Raw genomic sequence first — 18,082 nt, 5'->3', positions numbered from 1 at the left:
AAGGTACAACCTGCAGCACAGGCATAAATTAAAAAGAGGTTGTGGAGCTCTGGTGGAATAGATTTTGTGGGCTGTGCTGCATGGGTATAAGGTGTAGCTCTCCTGGATTGCCCTTTTTGACCTCAGTCCCAAATAGGACTGGTGCTTGTCTTTTCTTCAGTGCCCCCCATGACCTTTCCTGGCAGCTGAAACTGAGACACAGGAATGTGAACTGGAAAAGCTGAGCCATGGGCACAGTCCTAGACTGGTGCTCTGGTTCCAGCAGCAGAGTCCAGCAGGTCAGGCCAGAGACCTGAGCACTGCAACACCTCGAGCAGCCACAGCTGAGGCTGCCAGTGCGTTCAGGAAGCAGGATGACTGAAAGAATCTTTTGATCAGCATGAAGACTTTGTGCAAAAAGCAAAGAGGAGAAAGAGGGCTTTGTACACTTTCTAAAGATGCTTTATTTTCTGCTACCTATCTTGAATTTTTCTCTACAGCCTGTCTGCAATGTAAGTATGGGTTAATCATATTTAAGAAGAAATTCATATAACAGAGTGATGGTGTGATGCAATACTCCCTGTAGGAATCCTTTTTTTTTTTTTTTGTTTCCCTGGGAGGAGAGATGACCACAGCATTTCTACACCGTATCTATGGGCTGAATTCCATATCTGAAACTCAGTGTACCACTAGTGAGTGGAATTATAGATGGGATATTCATCTTTTCTACAGAAAGGTAGTATTACAACACAGACATTATAAACCGACAGTTTCGTCTCCAGCATTAATTCCAACAAAAGTGTCACAGAGATAGAGTTCTGCAGTTTTGTGAGCCGGAAAATGTACAGGTTTCAATTTCAGTAATATTTTCTTCTAAAAATAAGTCCTCTTCATGCCAAGCATCTGTTTTAATTCGGTCCCTTTTTTGATGTCAAATTACTAAAGCTGGAGGAAAATCACTGCAGAAAGGCTAACATTATTTAACAGACCATGGTATAATTTTACATTTAACATGTCTCCAAGGAGAGCTATTCCAAGCCTAATAGTTTCTGAGGGACTATTTGCTGTGCTATTAGTTTTGATTAGCTCCAGAGTTCCACTTCCCTCATCCTTGCTTAAATCTTTCAGAAAAATAGTGAAGAAAAAAAGTAACAGGCCTAATTAGCACTGCTTTTCTGAAATAAGCATTGGCCATTGAATCAAGATATGTAGGTGAGGCATTAAGATTTCTGAAGGCATGCCCATTGCTGACTTAGCACTCCCAAGCTGCCGACTGCAACTTTAGTACTTATTAATCACAGCCTATACAGTTGCACACATTTTCTAAGCAATGCAAACACTAACAAAATTTGTTTCAACAGCACCCGTAGAGCAGAAAACTCATTTTAGAGAGAAACCTGCAATTTTAGAGGCAGAATGGTTGAGTGTGAAAAGCTCTCCACTGTTTTAGGCTGCTCTGCACAGCCCTAGCACACATCCATGGATCAAACTGATGAGTTTTCAGTTCGTGAGATGACTGCAGCACTACTCCCACCTTCTCTGACAAAAAGCTTCAGGGATGAAAACCACGGTGTCATATTTGGATGTTACAAAAGGGGAAGATTATTACATCAGTATGGAAGACAAATGCAAGAAACAGTTTAAATGGCCCCAAAAGAGAAACAGAGCCGCAAAGGACAAAATGCTGTCCAAAATGCTTAGATGCTTGGCAAGCAATCTAGAGACGAGAAACGTGATACTGCTAAACTACAGGAAAGCTGATGCCTGACCCTGCGTCTCAGAAAAGATCCAGTTAGCACTGAAAAACAGCACCATTCTTGAGAAGCTCAGCAATGTCAAGGAGAGGGGCACTGTGAGTTTTGTGACTGAATGGGAGGGAGGCTGTAATATCTTTAAGCTGGAGGGCTGTACAGACACTGAATATCTCAGATTTGCCCTGAAGCACAAGTTTAAGTGCTGGTCTGCCCACACTTCTGTATTTCTATCTGCCTCCTCTGGTTATCCGTTGAGACTTATGCAACACCTTGATCCCATTTAGCCAATTGTCACCATCCAGCAATGGCTCTTGCTGTTACAAACAAAATTCACTGCTTGTAAAAGTGCTCAGGGTGCTCCTGGCTATTTGCCCTGCCCTCCTCTAAGCCCTTCCAGCACAGCCCCACACTCTTCGCTGGTGAAGATGTAACTGAAGGATCCTGTCTGTTTGAGATGTGCTTCTATTAAGAGCTGACTTACAGTGAGAGTACCTGGCAGAAACCTGAGCACACTAAATTAAAACAATAGAAAAGTGAGGCTGAATGAAGCTTGGCAAGCATCCGACTAAACTCAAATCTTACAAAATGACAACAGCATTAAATATGCTCTATTGTCTCTTGCTATGGTGAGTATGTGCACAATAACATTCTGCATGGAAGTCAAGAACTTTGAAGTTACTCAAAATGAGACAACCTGGAAAGCCCTCAAAATACACTCACAGAACAGATGCAAGATCCTCACAGAAAAATTTCTCCACTGCACTCCTTTGCTATTCCATCCATTTTACTGTGATCAGTTTTCTCTCTGCAGCACATAATGAGGACACTGTCTCATGCTGTCTATAAGCACTCTTCCCATAGATTTCTATTTGCAGTCTGAAGCTTTCCATGCTGGTTCTTTTGCAAAGTGCCAGATGAGCACCCCTCTGGAAAACTGCCCTCCCTGTGCAAATCCAAAGCAACACCGAGATTTATGCCTAAAATCATCTCTGAAATCTGTACCTCCCACATAATACTCTATATCCTATTGAGTCTGTTGCCACACTACCAGCTTAAATATCCATCAGACAGTGAAAATAATCTGAATAACAAGATTTCACAAATCTCAGCTTCATATGCCAAACTTCATTGGCTTCATAATCGTTCTCTCTAATTTATCAAGGTAAGAAATAATCTTACAATTCTGACCCACATTTTGTAAGGCTACAACTCCACTAATATCAGATCTAATTTCTTTCCATGGGAGGGGAAGAACACCTCAACCATCACTTTAAGAGTGTATTACCAACCGCTCTCACCACCACACTATTTTCCTGTTTCCTATTTTCCTGTTTTTTTCTTTTTTAGCTTCAAGACATTCTGTCTCGTCATGTTGCCTATAGCAGCTGAGTTTTTATCTATCAATTATATTATCTTACAGATATTAACGGATTTTGATCACATCAGCTGCCTGTCCTCAACCATATATATTTTGTAACTCTCTTGGATACTCTCTTGCAATTACTGCATATATTTTACTACTTGTTTTTTCAGATTTTCTCTCCTTTGTTTATAATCTACTTTAAACCATGGATACTGAAATATCTCTAACTTCACTTTTTTTGGTATTCATGCTCTCTACATTTAGCACTAACCTCCTGACACAGGCATAATATAAGCTATGGGAAAATCGTTGTTGTGGAACCTCCTGCCTTCTGACAAGGATATCTAACTACACCAACCACCTAAAAATGAGCAAACCAAGACTATGAACATCAATGGATGGGGAAAATGAAGTTTAAAGGAAACATGAAACAACTCTGGAATTCATTCATCTGGTGATTGTCACTGCTATGAGCACATAAGTAGAGGTATATAGGAAATCTAACTACACAGGCCTGCTAAAAACAGCTCTCAGGAGTCACTGTCTTCTGTTTATTGATAGCATGTTGACATCACTTCTCCCGTTACCACTGGAGAAGTGCATTTTTATAGCTCTTTAAATCGAACATTCTCCCCAGTCTGCCCATACAAAACATGCTGAGATAAATGCACTTTCAATGCTTAGTAATTACCAGAATTATATATGAACTGTAGGATTTACTAGATCTCCAGCATAACCTAACCTGTATCCCAGAGGCAGACACAGACAGCAAAATCTAGCCTTTCTCACAGCTGGGAACGTTTGGAACCAAATAGTTTGTTAGTGCATTACAGAGATAGGAAAAAAAAAAGTCATGAAATTCACACATTTGAGATCCAAATTCCACTGCAGTGTTGTCATCTGCAAAACTGAAGTTGTCATTTGGGACTATCTCTGCTGTATGCTTTGTTTCCTCAGAGGAGGGGAGAAGGAAGAGTGTAACCTGTCCTTTTACCCAGTCATTTGCCCTGGCTCCAACAACATAGGAGAACTAAAAATCTGTAAGATTTAACCAGGTAGATAGTCTTTTGACAGAGAAGAAAGCAGTTGCCTTCAAGCTGTTGAATCTGGCCCCCATCCCACCCACCTCTGCAGTGTTTGGTACAGATAATGTAACGGGGGGTAGAATAGGCCATAGCAGCAGCAGTTTTTACTTAGGCTATTATCTTCCAGTAATCTCTCCTGGAGAGGGGAGAAGTCAATCTAAATAGAGAAATCTTGAGATGCAATCAGTTTTTTTTTTTTTTTTTTTTTTTTTTTTGCAAACTTCATCTGGCTTCAGTAAGAAGCATATTTGAAAATCCAGCTTGAAAGCTTCAGTAGAAGTAGAGATCCAAATTTGAAATCAGTGCAATGATTTTAAATGAAGCAAAAAACTTGTGACATACACTAATTGCATCAAATCTCTGGCAGGTTTTGAAAAGTCAGATATATCCAAAACTTACACATCTCCTTTGTTTTCCAAAAGAGAGCTCTTTTGGAGAATGTGTGCAAGTTTCCATCGCAGCCTTTTTTCCGTGCATGAAATCCCTCCCATCTGCTCTAGAATCAATCTTCTTATAAATTGACTTACTTTCTCTAGATAGTAGATAATGATGCAATTGAAATAGTTTAATCTGATTTTCTTTTCCTTCTGATCTCGCTGTTACATTTGTACCCACTTGATGCTTGTAATTCTGATTGACACTGACAGTTCCCTTTGTTATAAAAAATCATCCTACTGTAGTGAGGATGATCGATATTCAAGCAGAAGAATCTGAAACATTAGAGATTCATCATAAGAGAAACACTGTGGGTTTTTTTCCCAGCTTTCTTCTGTATACCAGAGTTTTATAAAACTTTCCAAAGAATGAACAATATTTATGTATTTCTTAACTTTATATTCCCAACTTTCCCTTGGGAACGGGATGGCAAAAAAAAAGCCTAGGAGTAACATTTTAAAAGTACTTCAGAGTATGTATGTGCAGTAGAATATTACACAAAGGTTTGCTAAACCTAAATCTACCTACACTGACACAGGCTTGTTCCACTAGTTTCAGGTTAGACTTAGCATGCTGGAAATCTGGCAGTATGATATTGAAATGCTTTCAGTAGTACAGACGTGTTAAGTTTCAATTCTTAAACATTATATTTAGGAGCCTCGATGTAGGGCAGGTCTAGAATAGACACAGAATTTGTTATCAACATTTCATTCTTACAAATGGCTTGGAAGAAAAATCTCTTCTGCAAGTTCAGTGAATGGACTCTGAAGGTAACCCAGAGCCCAAAGGTGCAGACATGTGTCTGAAGGGATTTTCAAAAGTCCCTCAGTGAGTGATGTGCCTCATCTCACTGAACACTGGAAAGAGTTAAATTACAGATCTGTTCAAATGCTTTTATCATGTCAACAAAGAGCATCTTTAAATTGCTAGACCTCTAATTATCTCTATAAGATGGTCTCCAATTAGTTGCAGATGGCCAGCAAAAGCAAAAGGAATGAAATGTTTCTGACAAATACATGCTGCTTCTGGGTTAGGAAAGGTTTTGTTTTTCTGTGTGGATTTTCTGGCAGTAGCTCTGACTCATGTTACTCTGGCTCAGTACTCTGTTGTCTCAGTATGGCACTACAAAATGATAGTAAATAAGGCCTGGTGAGCAGCAGACTCTATGAAGGGATTATTTACAGGATGACATTACAAACCCCTTTCCACAGTGATGCCATCACGTCATTTCCTTAACTCCTTCATTATTGTCAGTATTCTTTGGGGAGATAGGATGATGCTCTCTGACGTGTCAGCAATCAGTCTTTACTAGAGAGCTTTTAATGAGGTGTTACCAGACAAATGGGGAAACTGCCTATTGTATGAATGATCACTGCAGATATTTTTTCCAGAGAAAATTATGCTTACTGAAAGAAATCAAAAGAATGTAATTACAGTGATTTTTATAGAGAGAGTTAAAAGATGCATGTCAAAAGGGACTGATACATAATTGAGATAATGTCAGTTGCAACTCCTGTACCATCTAATTACTTGAAATGGATGGCATTGTGCAATCTTTATGAAAGTGAGTTACTTTGATAACAAAATGATACAAACTTGATATCAAATAGAAAAAAAAATGAAAGGATAATAAAACCAATATATTTGCAGGAATAATAATCAAGTAGGGAGCAGTCAATACGCTGGAAAGACAGTACAAATAGAAACCCACCAGCCATCTGCAACTCAAAGTCTGTGCTACACGTTTGACTCACTCTGTATTGGAAACTGATATGCAAAGTGAGTTGCCTAAGCCTGGTGGTCAAAATCAAGACCTACTAGCATAACAAGAAAGCAGCAAGAACTTAAGGAACAAAGGAATAAAAAGAGTAAATTAATAAAAATGGAAGGGAGCATAAGCCTTGCAACAAAAGTGCTAAACTCTTCCAAGGCATTGGGCTTCTCCATGTGTTGAGTTTGCTCTAGATTCTCATAGGTACTCCAAACCCATAACTGCTAAGTAGGTGCTGGACCGTCTTGGATTCAGGCACTCAGACATCTTTGAGGATAAAGGTCTTCATATTTCATTTTTTTGCTGACTGTATTACACTCATAAAGCTGTTAGCAATTCTTGATATACATAAAATATTAAAACAATTCATTTAACTCACATTTTGTTTACCACAGATGTCATTTATTTCTACAAGACCTATATTTACTATAGCACAATATCATCTGTTGAAAATTAATAGGTAATTTTTCCATTCATTAAAAATGACAATCCCATCATGTTCCTGTGCAAGCCCAAGACCTGCTTGTAGGGCTGTGCTCCTAATTATGATAAAGCTGTTGTTTGAACAATGACATCAACAAATTGTGAATTATTAATGGTTCCCAGATTTTTGTGAACACTACTTGGAGACACCAAAACTTTCATGGACTTCAATGGATACTGAATTATCATCCATTTTGTTATAGAAAATAAGACTGTGTAAATACTTCATTATTACTCTATTGACTACCTGTAACTCATTTATCTTATGACCTGCAGTTTGGATCACTTTAAACTCAAGTTTCTTATTTAGTTGCAGAGACACTGTCTCATTTACAAGCTAAGTTTTTCTACGAACTTTAAGATACAAAAAGTAAACCACCAATACTTTATTTGAGATTGGTGAGATTGGTCTCTTTTCCTAGGTAACTAGTGATAGGATGAGAGGTGGCCTCAAGTTGTGCCAGGAGAGATTCAGGAAAAATTTGTTCTCTGAAAGAGTGTTGAGGTATTGGAACAGGCTGCCCATGGAGGTGGTGGACACCATGGACACCACTGTCCCTGGTAGTGTTCAGAAACTGTAGAGGTGTGGCACTGAAGGACATGGTTAATGGGCATGGGAGATGGGCTGGCGGTTGGACTTGGTGAACTTAGAGATCTCTTCTTATCTTAATGATTCTGTGATTTCCTGCAAGTTTAGTAAATACGTCTCTTTGTGCACTGATTTCAAGGAATTACTTTTTTGTCTTCTGCTCATTTAAGCAATCTGTTCCATGAGATCTTGCAGAATTAAAGGATCTGACTTAATTGTCCGTGTCTTTCCAAATTCATTAAACCCATTTAATCCAATCTTACCACTTCTTGGTACAAGAACAAAATCACTAAATAATTTTCTAGCATATGAACATTTTAACTACTACACCTTTCTGCCACAGAAAATTTAATTTTTGTAACTTTTTGCTTGAAAGTACATTGATTTCTTGACACATACACTAAACTTTTTTGCCCTCTGTAAAACCTACATGCTATTAACCAATAGCACTTAACTAAGTTTAAACTTAGCTCTCTGAGCTCTTCCAAAGCAGTTCTACTGGGCAGCCTTTCTTTCCTATTATAACAAATTCCCTCATACATACATTCTTGCAGCTTCCTGGCTGTTGGCTGCTGTAACATATGGGATTGCTAGAACAAGTTTGAAATTCACTTATCTGTCTTTAATATTCAACTTAATTCTACCAAATTTATATTTTGAATCTCCACTGAAGCCTGTCATTTGTGCCTTTGTGTAGCATGCTGGTGCTGAACATCAAGGAGAGATAAAGAAACCTGATGATTTGAAAGTGACCGTGCTCTTTACTAACAAATCTCTCTTATTACAGTAAGAACTATCAAAACTAAATTTAAGAAGAATAAAATGTTATTTTGCAATCATAGGATATTCAATTTTGCAATCATTTTGTTATTTTGTTTGTTTTGAATGATCATATGCTAAAAATCATATCTAGATCGTGAAAGCAGCAAGGCTGAAATAATAAGTGGGATTTCAATACAAGACTGTAAAGTTTTGGTTTTTTTTATCCTGGAACTTTACTTTATTAAAGCATGAGAAATAATGAGGCTTATCATGAAACCTGTCATCTTTTGAAAGTAAAAAAGAACAACATAAAAAAAAAATAAGCCAACACTGTAAGACTGATCACACTTCTGCATAGACTGGCAGAGAAGTCTCAACCACGTGTCTGGCATCAACCATGTGATTTTCTTACCTTCACCGCAAACTCGGTTTCTGTTGCTTTATGAACACACCTCTTGCACACGGAATAGGAGCCAATTCCTATGTCCTCCTTGATCTCATATCCATCTGTAAAGTGAATATTGTTTCCATGTAATTGCTATAGAGAAAGACAAAATAAACAAGGTAATCAGGACATGGGTACATAAGTGCAAGGACTAGCCTAGTTATTCACAAAGTGCTTGATCTCATCTTCTCCACAGCTGGTGCGTTCTAAGTCTAATTAAAAAATATCCAAAGCTTTTTATCTAAACAAGTGCGTCCCAGCCCTTTTTACCTTTTTCTCAGTCTGTAAAAGGGAGTTTTCCATTTAGAAGTAATACTAAAAAAAGGAGTGATTTTGTAAACTATTTATGGAATGCAGACAACCACTTCCTATTAAAAATTCACAGGGAACTGCAGGCCTAAGTCTCTTGAGAAATCCACATTTCTCGACTACAGAAACTTATTCCTAATTACTGAAGGGCCAGATAATTTGGGCAGGCAGATTGATTAGGTGATGATACCCTCCCAAAGCCCAAATTTAAACCTTGCTGCAAACTCCAGGACTGAAGAAATCACCAGCACCTCTAAAAACCCTCTAGGACCGTCTGTCTAAAAATGTATCCTCACTGGAAAAGCCCAAACAGAACCTTGTCAGACATGTAACTGTGTAAGACATGCACATATTATATTCAATACATTTTTAGAAGAAAACATAGTTACATTTTTTGAGATGTAATTCTTTGGATAATAATTCACTTAGTGGTGCAGAAAAGAGCTTTTAACAATAAACTATGAATTATTAAAATAGGGATGAAAGCTGATACCATAAGCAAGGACTCTTTCCCTTGAGGCATATGTATCTTTTGCTGTGGGTAAGAGAAAAGCTTTTTCCTTGTGGGAAAATCTGCAGTGTCTGTGAGCTGCCCTCTTCTCTCCTGATTCACTGTTCCTCTGATGTGCTGAGCCATTTGTAGCAATTCATTTCTGGTTTACTCCAATGTGAAATTACAATTGCTGGAGAGAATGTCACAGGGAAATGACAGCAAGAAACCAAGAATCTGGAAATTCTCCTTCCACTGCCAATCCAGTCTGGGTTATGTGAGTATGACCAGGCTCTTGTGTAATTACAACAGGAACACTGTGGCCTCCCTATACCCAGGAGCTTGGGCTCCATGTGTGTGGGAGCCTATGGAAATAATTCATTAAGCCTCTCTGCCAATACTGACTGTATCCCATAACTCTAGACAAAACTGTTGAGAATAACATCAGTCACTAAAAAACAACACTTCATTACCTGCCCTGTAATAGTGTTTCAGGTATGCAGAAGTACTTTTCATCTGAGCTGTGATAAGGCGTGATCCCTATTTCCTGTGTAGGGCAGTGGAGAATGTGAACATAAAGATAAAAGCCTTCATGAAAAAATATATCTAATTTTCCATCTCTTACATGAAGCATGGAAACAGATGAGGGTTGGATGAATCTGGAATGCTGAGGCATTTTAAATACACTGTGCACATATGTACCTGCCCTTCAGGTGCAAAGTTTAACATCAGCATCCGTACCTGCACAATTGGATGAACGGTGATTTTGTGCACATCCTGCTGTGCAGGCTCCTGCACCAAGTTAGAGGCAACAAAGCTGAACCCTCTGAAAAGATGATGAGCATTGGCACTTGGAGGAACACCTGGGGAATCTGTAGAAGGAAAAAAATGACCTCATGAGTGGCATAAAGGATCAGAAAGTAATAGTACAACAACTGCAATAGACTTAGTCACCCTGTCAGTCAGCTGCACACTCTGCTGAACTGGTAGACATGTATTTATCTAGTTCACCTCCATAATAAAGACTCTGATGTGCCTTCTCCATCCCTTTCCTCTGGATGTGAACAGTGCAGGGATATTGTCTGCAAGATCACTCCTCTTGGATACAGAGGTTTAATCATGGTTAATTTTCATTCCAAAGTGAAGCACCGTCTGTGTCAGGAGTCTGCATAGGCAGAGAAGGGACAGTATGACAAGGACAGGAGAAGGATGGATAGCTCAAAGCAGAGCACTGCTTTGGATTAGCAGAAGTTCTCCAGGGAGTGGAAAAAAGCTGCGGGATACTTTATCTGTCCTTTGTGGAACATCTTGACTACAGAAATTACAAAGGATAGAGTAATGCAACGTGATGTGTGGATAAGGAGAATGCAAAGGAGAAAAGACTTCAAGCAAGTGTAAAAACACAATGCTCCCAGAATGGTGGTTTGCAGTCTCAAAGGGATCTTTCTGGAGCAGCTTTAGGAGCTGGGATCTACTCCAGGAAGAGGCTGGCTGACTTGTCCTCAGGTGAACAAACTGGCTGAGGGTGTTGAAAGTAACCTCCCCACTCCAGGGGAGTTCAAAGAGCCCTGAATTGTTCTGCCTTTGGAATGAAACAACTAGAGAACAATCTCTGGTACGTTTCTCTCAATGAGAGAAACATCCTGCCAAAGCAAGAAGAGAAGAGGAGCTTCCCTTAGAATTCTGAAATGCTTTAAAGAAATCTTTCTCCCACAGTATGTGTTTTGTCCAGGGCACTTTCATAAGCAGTAAGACCAGCAATGCAAACTATTCCTGGGCATGTAAACTGTGAATATTCTTTATTCCACTTATCATGTGATTTCTTAAATGCAACACGTGGTTTACTATACAAGGTTCAGTTTTTCTGAAGCCGTAATATGGTAGAAACAATTGATCTGCTCAGAAAAACAAAACAGAGACTGCAGCTAATTTTATATCTCTACAAAGTCTCAGCTTTGGCTGAAGTTAGAAACAAGCACAGCAAGTCTAGCCTCACTCCAAACTACGTGGAAAAGCCTATTCTTTGGTAAAACAAAGTGGGCGATTTGTTTACTTGTGCGTCAACGAGAACAGTCCTTGAAAATATATGGACGAATCTCATCAGATCTCTTTCATCACTGGGTACTTCTTACAATGGCGTACATACTGGAGTAGTTTTCCAAAATAGATTAATAAGGGGAAATAGTATTTATTTTGAAAATGGAACGGGAATAATTCAAATCTTGAATATTATTGAACTACAGAAGAGTTGTGACTCAGCTCTAAACCACAAGTGCTAGGTCATCTCTATTAAAAACAACTGTTCCTTCTTAATTCACTGCTGATCTCTTTATGAAACACCGTATAAGAACAACTGATTGCTTGCTGTTCAGTGTTAAATATTCACTACCACTGACTAATGTGCCCATTGTATGGACTGGATGTTAATACATTTTATGTTTTATGTTAACTGTGATAGTTAGGAATCCTAAATCCTTTTCCTAGTCTTGATAAATATTGAATCATTGTGTATGTCTGACACACTCGCAAGCACCAATCTCCTATAATGGCTATCTTCCTAACTGTGAAAGCTATAATGCTTTGTCCTTCCTGAGCATCTTACAGTACTACAGTATTCATAAAGGCCTAATAAATCTGTAGTAATTTACTTCAGCATGCTTTGCTGGGGTTAGCAAACATTATTATTTTATTTGCAGAAGAGGAGATTTAGATACCTGAGGTGTAAATTTACATACATTTTCTCAGCAGTAAGGCCAGCCTAAGAGCCTGCACTGGTTGTGGAAAACTGCCCAATCACTTAAAACAGTGCAACCATTAGTGGGCTGAACTCTAAGTTGGATTACTGCAATGATCTTGGTTTAATTCATGTTCAAATCATCACTTATAGCCTGGATCACTTCTGCTCCCTGTGAGGCTCCATAGACAGCTGAGTCAACATAAATGAAACATTTATGTGGACTTCAAAAATAAAGTGACCGGAAAAATTGACTCAAACTCAGATGAATCCCTGAGAAAAGGTCATGTAAAACTGTACCTGCAATGATGAACTGTCAGTATTGGAACTGCACCTTTAGAATTGTCAGAGGAGAGCTTAGGAATCTGCAGAAAGCTGTTTCAACCTCCAGACTAAAGAAAGCTTTCTGTGAAACAGCAAACTACTAGACTGGCAAGTGACTGGTTGCAAAACTTGGACTAAACCTGATTCTAGGCAGTAGAGCTCATTTAATAATTGAAGAAACATCTATGGAATACATAATTAAAGCCTAGAACAGTTACATTCAGCTAATATAAGCAACAGTAATAGCAATAAAATAGCCAATAATTACATTGTTTCACTATAAACAATGCAGACATATTAATGTGGAGTTGGTGAAATGTTCCTGCCTTTTCTTAGAAATGCAAAGCACTCATTGCTTGCTGTTGGGTATCACAAAACCCAGCAATTCCACAGGTGATCAGACTTTTTGACTCAGTGGAATGGGGAGGGAGATTATGACTGAAATGAATCACTAAAAAGATCCATCACCCATGTGCCACTGTGCTAACCTGTGGGGGTCCGAGATGTGAACTCCGGATCAAAGTGGAAAGTGTCTTCTGGCCGTCCCACTGCAGGCTTGAAAGGTGGCTTGATTTCTTTTCTGTACAGTTTCTAGAAGAAGAACAAACCACAGTCAGCAACCTGGCAACAAATTCTGCTACTTCAATACTCACATATAGGCTTCCCTGCCTTCGTGCGGCCTTTGTTAGCCCAGCGCCATCCTTGCAGGACTGACAAAGAGGATGATGAAGTCACAGTACTGGCTCTCGTTTAACTGGCAGGCTTCAAATCTATGCCCTGGCTGGTCCCTGCAGTTCTTAGTTATCAGGACTCAGAATGTAAACACAATGTTTCTGGTCAAAATTTAGACCATGAACAGTCTATCTGGAGCATCTGGAAATTTACTGATCTTAAGGGCAGGATTGGAACATGCAATGGTAACATTAGGAAACCACATATGGGTGAGCTAAGCATCACATTAGTGATAACAAGCTCAAAGAACCACTTGGAAGCAGTGACTGCTTTAGCATTTTTTGTTTGTCAAGAACTAGCAATATGTTTGACACCCTGCCAGATGGAGCTGAGCAACAGGCCTTGCTGCTTGGAGCTCACAACCTAAACAAGAGATTTGTTCTTTTGGTGTATCTGGTGAAATGGAAGGAGCTCACAGAAGAAGATTAGATGAAATCCATCCAATCTTCCCATCTAAAGACAGTAGGAAGAAAACACTGCAGAAGGGAGGGAAATCACTTTAAGGGTGAAAATGCAGATTGAGCAACTGAGCAGAGGAACAAAACTAAGGAAGAAGTTAAGGAAGAGAGGAAGGTGTACAATAGGTAACATCTGAGTGAGTTTTTGCTGGGGAGTGAGGGAGCATGTAGAGGACCACCTAAGTAACAGGCACCATATATGTACACTAATACCTTGTCTTTGTTACAAGGGATCTCCTGGCCTCTTTACTCATACTTAGCAATGTTAAAGAAACTGTTCCACTCTGTTCCTTTGCAAGCATTCATATGCACACACACACATTCTGGAAGATGAATAAACTTAGTATGTCTGAAACTGACCCAAAGCCTACAGAGGTTAAAGAGTCCGATTCATTTCAACTATCTTTGCATTATCTGTGCTTGAAGTGGCCAAACCTGAGCACCATGCTGATGGCAGCACAAGGAACAAAGCTCCCATTTGACTCCCTGCCCCATGTTTCCATCCCTAAGTTTGCTCCCTTTCTGGCAATGCTTTTGTTCTCAGGTTTCAAAGAACTGAATTTGTTGCCACAGACAGTTTCCAATAATTAGCATGCCTGAGCAGAAATATTTTGTTTCTTTCAAACTTTCAAATCATGATAAGAGCTGGAGAGCAATTTAATGACTGTTTACAATATATATATACTCAAGGTAACTTTTGAAACAACTTCATAATGAGCTGGTTTTCCAAAACATTTAATGGAGATTAAATATATGCCTGTCCAGCTCTCTGCAAGCAGGAAGACTTTTTTTTAACTGTGATTTTTGTGGTGAATTAACTTCTATAATATAAAGCATGTGGTCAAACCTAATATATATACGCATCAACATAATTTAAACTTTATTTTGCATAGATAAATAACAGTTATTGAGGCAGGACATTCTGCAGCATAGTATTAGCATTAGTATAAAGCAGATGTTTGTGGCTGAATTATGATTCCTTGGAAAAGTGGAATGGCGAGGTTGGAAATGACTGCAGTAATTAATGGCCATTTCACCATAAAAAGTTCCTGCTTGTGCAAAATTGCTCCATATCTTCTGAGAGAAAAAGAGATACATAATTGTTGTAAGCCACAGTGGAAAGCTAGTCTTCCAAATAATTAAAAGCCAATTGTGATCTTAAGCAGGAAGTGTCACTCATCAACTGAAAAGTATAAACCTATTAATTAACATACACATTTTTCTGTCTGCAGGGCGCTTTAAAAGAGCACTCAGCACCTACTGTGGGTTTTCCTCTTGCTAGGATTTAACCTTGAGTAAGCTATTTGCTTCCAGCTTCCTTCTATTTGTCTTAATTCACAACTGCAGTGCCTCTACTGCAAAAAGCAATCTGGTCACACACACATGCTTCCTCCTTGAATTAAATGCACTCCTCATCCTGTGAGGTCCAAAAATGGGAAAACATTTTAGAACTGTACATCATTTGGGAACTGCACTCTCTTTTCATTATCATAACCATATTCTGCCCAGCCTCTCAATTCTTCCCTCCATCTGTAGTTTCTTAAGTGCTGTTGGATCTACTTTTGTGTTTTGAATCCCTAACCCACATCCTCCTCTACTGAGGAGGGATTTGAGATTCATCATGAGTCACATGCCACCTAAAGATGTGTAATCACAAATCCGCTTGATGGGAGGGGATGGAAACAAAGAAGTTGCTTGTGTGGGAGAAAGGAACCTCCTGAGTGCAAACTGGTTGACACCCTTTTCCATTTCCTTTTCCACTTGCAATTGAGTTTGTTTCCAGTGTTTCTGACTAGGTGATTAGGAACAGCAAAAGGTCAACAGCCTAAAATATTTTTCATCCCAGCTTTTAGAATCAGGTAGCTAGATCGAATTGTGAGGAACAAGAATGTGCAGAGCAGAGTCATCTGCAGGCTTTGCTATCCTGGCTCTACTGCTCTGAGAGAACCACTACAACCAAAGCCAATTCATTGAAGCAAACTAAACCACAGTGCAGAGTTAAAAGTAAGGCTTATTGCAGGCAGAACACATCTTTCTTTAAATGGCCCATATCCTGCTGACGCCAATTCACAGGCAACACAAACTCACCTAAGAATCATGGCTATTGTTTTCCATAAAAATAGAGAGCAAATCTCTCAGAGGATTTGAGATCCTTCTAGTCTTTCCAAGAATATTTCTGATTTTAGGTAAAACATATTAACTGATCATGTCTTGTCACAGTCCCAAAATTATTTGAGGCTAGTGGCATATCTCTTCCACAATGATCTCTTCCAACATAAAATCAAACAGAGTGGCAAATGACATACCAAGATAAGTCTGGAATATTGTATTTGACCATTTTTATCTGTCTCTCAAATAACTTCTGGTGATTTTTAAACAGCTATCATCCTGCCTGCTGATGACACTAAGCCGAGTGGTGTGATTGATAAAGCAGAAAGAAGGGTTGCCATCCAGTGGGACCTTGATAAACTTGAAAGGTGGGATCTTGTGAACCTAATAAGGTTCAACAAAGCAAAGTGCAAAGTTTTGCACTTGGGTTGAGATAATCCCAGATATGTAAACAAACTGGGAGAAGAACTCCTTGAGAGTAGTCCTGCTGCAAAGGACTATGGGGGCCTGGTTGATGGAAACCTTAACATGAGTCAGCAGCATGTGCTTGCAGTTCAGAAGGCCAGTGGTAACCTGAGTTCCATCAGAAGAGGGCTGGCCAGCGAGGCAAGGTGATTGTTCCCCTTTACTCTGCCCTTGTGAGGCCCCAGCTGGAGTTCTGCATTCAAGTCTGGGGCCCCCAACACAGGAAGGATGTGAAGCTTTTGGACAGGGTCCAGAGGAGTGCTGTGAAGATGGTCCAAGAGCTGGAGCACCTCTCCTATGACAATAGGCTGAAGGGACTGGGCTTATTCAGCCTGGGAAAGAGAAGGCTACAGGAAGACCTCATTGCACTTTCCAATATTTAAAGGGAATTTATAAACAGGAAGGAAACCAACTTTTTACACAGGTGGATAGGACTGATAGGACTTTAAAACTAAAGGAGTTGAGATTTAGATGGGGAAGTTTTATACTGAAAGAGTGGTGAGGTGCTAGAATAGGTTGCCCAGAGAGGTTAGGGAAGCCCCATCCCTGGAGCTGTTTACGGCCAGGTTGGATGGAACTCTGGGCAGTCTGATCAAGTACCTGATCTTGTGGCAGGGGGGTTGGAACTAGACAATCCTTGAGGTCCCTTCCAACCCAAGCCATTATATGATTCTGTGAACTCTAGTCACAAGAGTCCTGGTTTGGACTTCTACAAAACCCATAGAAGAAAATGTATATGTGATGTGCCTGGAAAACATATTTTTTTAAAAAAAAGAGGAAATGGTTTAACTATTTAGTCATTTTCTTGACCGAGCTTCTTTGATAAAAAATTGAATTATTCCTCAGACACCTTTCAGAAGTAGAAGGATGCTACCCTCCACAGTGATGCGCTTGTAGTGCGAGGATACATCTACCTGTCATAGAAAACCCAATAAGCAGACAAAAAGATGAACTGCCTTCTAAAATGTTTGTTCTCTCCTAGATTAATGGCACAATGCTATTACCTTCAAATGATAGAAAAGCTAGCAGAATTCAGGCCTCCAAACAAACTTTTGCTGTTGGTAAAATCTGCCTTAAATAACACAATTCCAGTTCAATTTGATCTCTGATTAATATTAGAGAAAATAGAACTTGTGTCCTCTTTCTTTCTACTTCTTCCCAGCAGTAGCTGACAGTTCATTTTCTAGTGTGCCATTTGCTCCAGTTCTAATTTAGTCTGTCATCTAAACAAAAAACACTGCTTTTGTCTCACTCTTCTGCCTGCAGTCTGCAAAAATGAATTTCATTTTTCATTTTCAATGAAAAGCCAGAAATTCTTTAAGCGTGACCTGGAAAGAAGAAACAGTAACACAAATAGCAGGAACCAGGCTGTGCTTTCTAAGATCCAGTGATTGAAATTATCTGAAGGCAACTCATTATGGGTCTCTTTGTGTTAGAGAGATAAGAGGACAAGGGCAGTAAGCAGTTAAAAGATCTCAGAAGGAGATGGACAACTGAACTTCCTATAAATCCCAGGTTTGATCACAAAAGACAATCCATTCATTTAACAGAAGAGCTATCCAATTTGTGTCACAGTGCCACCAAAAAGCTTTAGAGCAGTAAGACAGGCTTTTGCAGAAACCTTCACCTATTTTTCATCCTGGGAAGTGGGGACTTGAAGTTTTGTTGCTAGACAACAATAGTGTAAAAATAACAGTCATACAGTAATTAGCTCATGCTATAATTTATGTTTTGGCATAAATACTCTGATTAGATTCTTTAATTCGTTCAGTGCTACCTACACAGAAAATGTTAC

At 39.2% G+C, this 18,082-nt stretch overlaps 1 protein-coding gene across 3 annotated transcripts in view; it reads right to left on the bottom strand.

Annotated features, from left to right (window-relative positions):
* RPS6KA2 (ribosomal protein S6 kinase A2) overlaps nucleotides 1-18,082 on the bottom strand; it is a 155,968-nt gene that overhangs the window by 18,222 nt on the left and 119,664 nt on the right. For all 3 annotated transcript variants that reach the window (XM_090135532.1, XM_090135533.1, XM_090135534.1), the window contains exons 12-14: nucleotides 13,012-13,114; nucleotides 10,207-10,337; nucleotides 8,634-8,759 (exon numbers count right to left, since the gene is read on the bottom strand). In XM_090135532.1, coding sequence (XP_089991658.1) covers nucleotides 8,634-8,759; nucleotides 10,207-10,337; nucleotides 13,012-13,114 — 360 coding nt within the window. The remainder of the gene's footprint in view (nucleotides 1-8,633; nucleotides 8,760-10,206; nucleotides 10,338-13,011; nucleotides 13,115-18,082) is intronic.

Source organism: Phasianus colchicus, chromosome 2 (genome assembly GCF_987193195.1).
Source record: "Phasianus colchicus chromosome 2, bPhaCol1.hap1.1, whole genome shotgun sequence".
Taxonomy (NCBI): Eukaryota; Metazoa; Chordata; class Aves; order Galliformes; family Phasianidae; genus Phasianus; species Phasianus colchicus.
The sequence above is the reverse complement of the archived record's forward strand: the minus strand, read 5'-3'. Positions and strand labels throughout refer to the sequence as shown.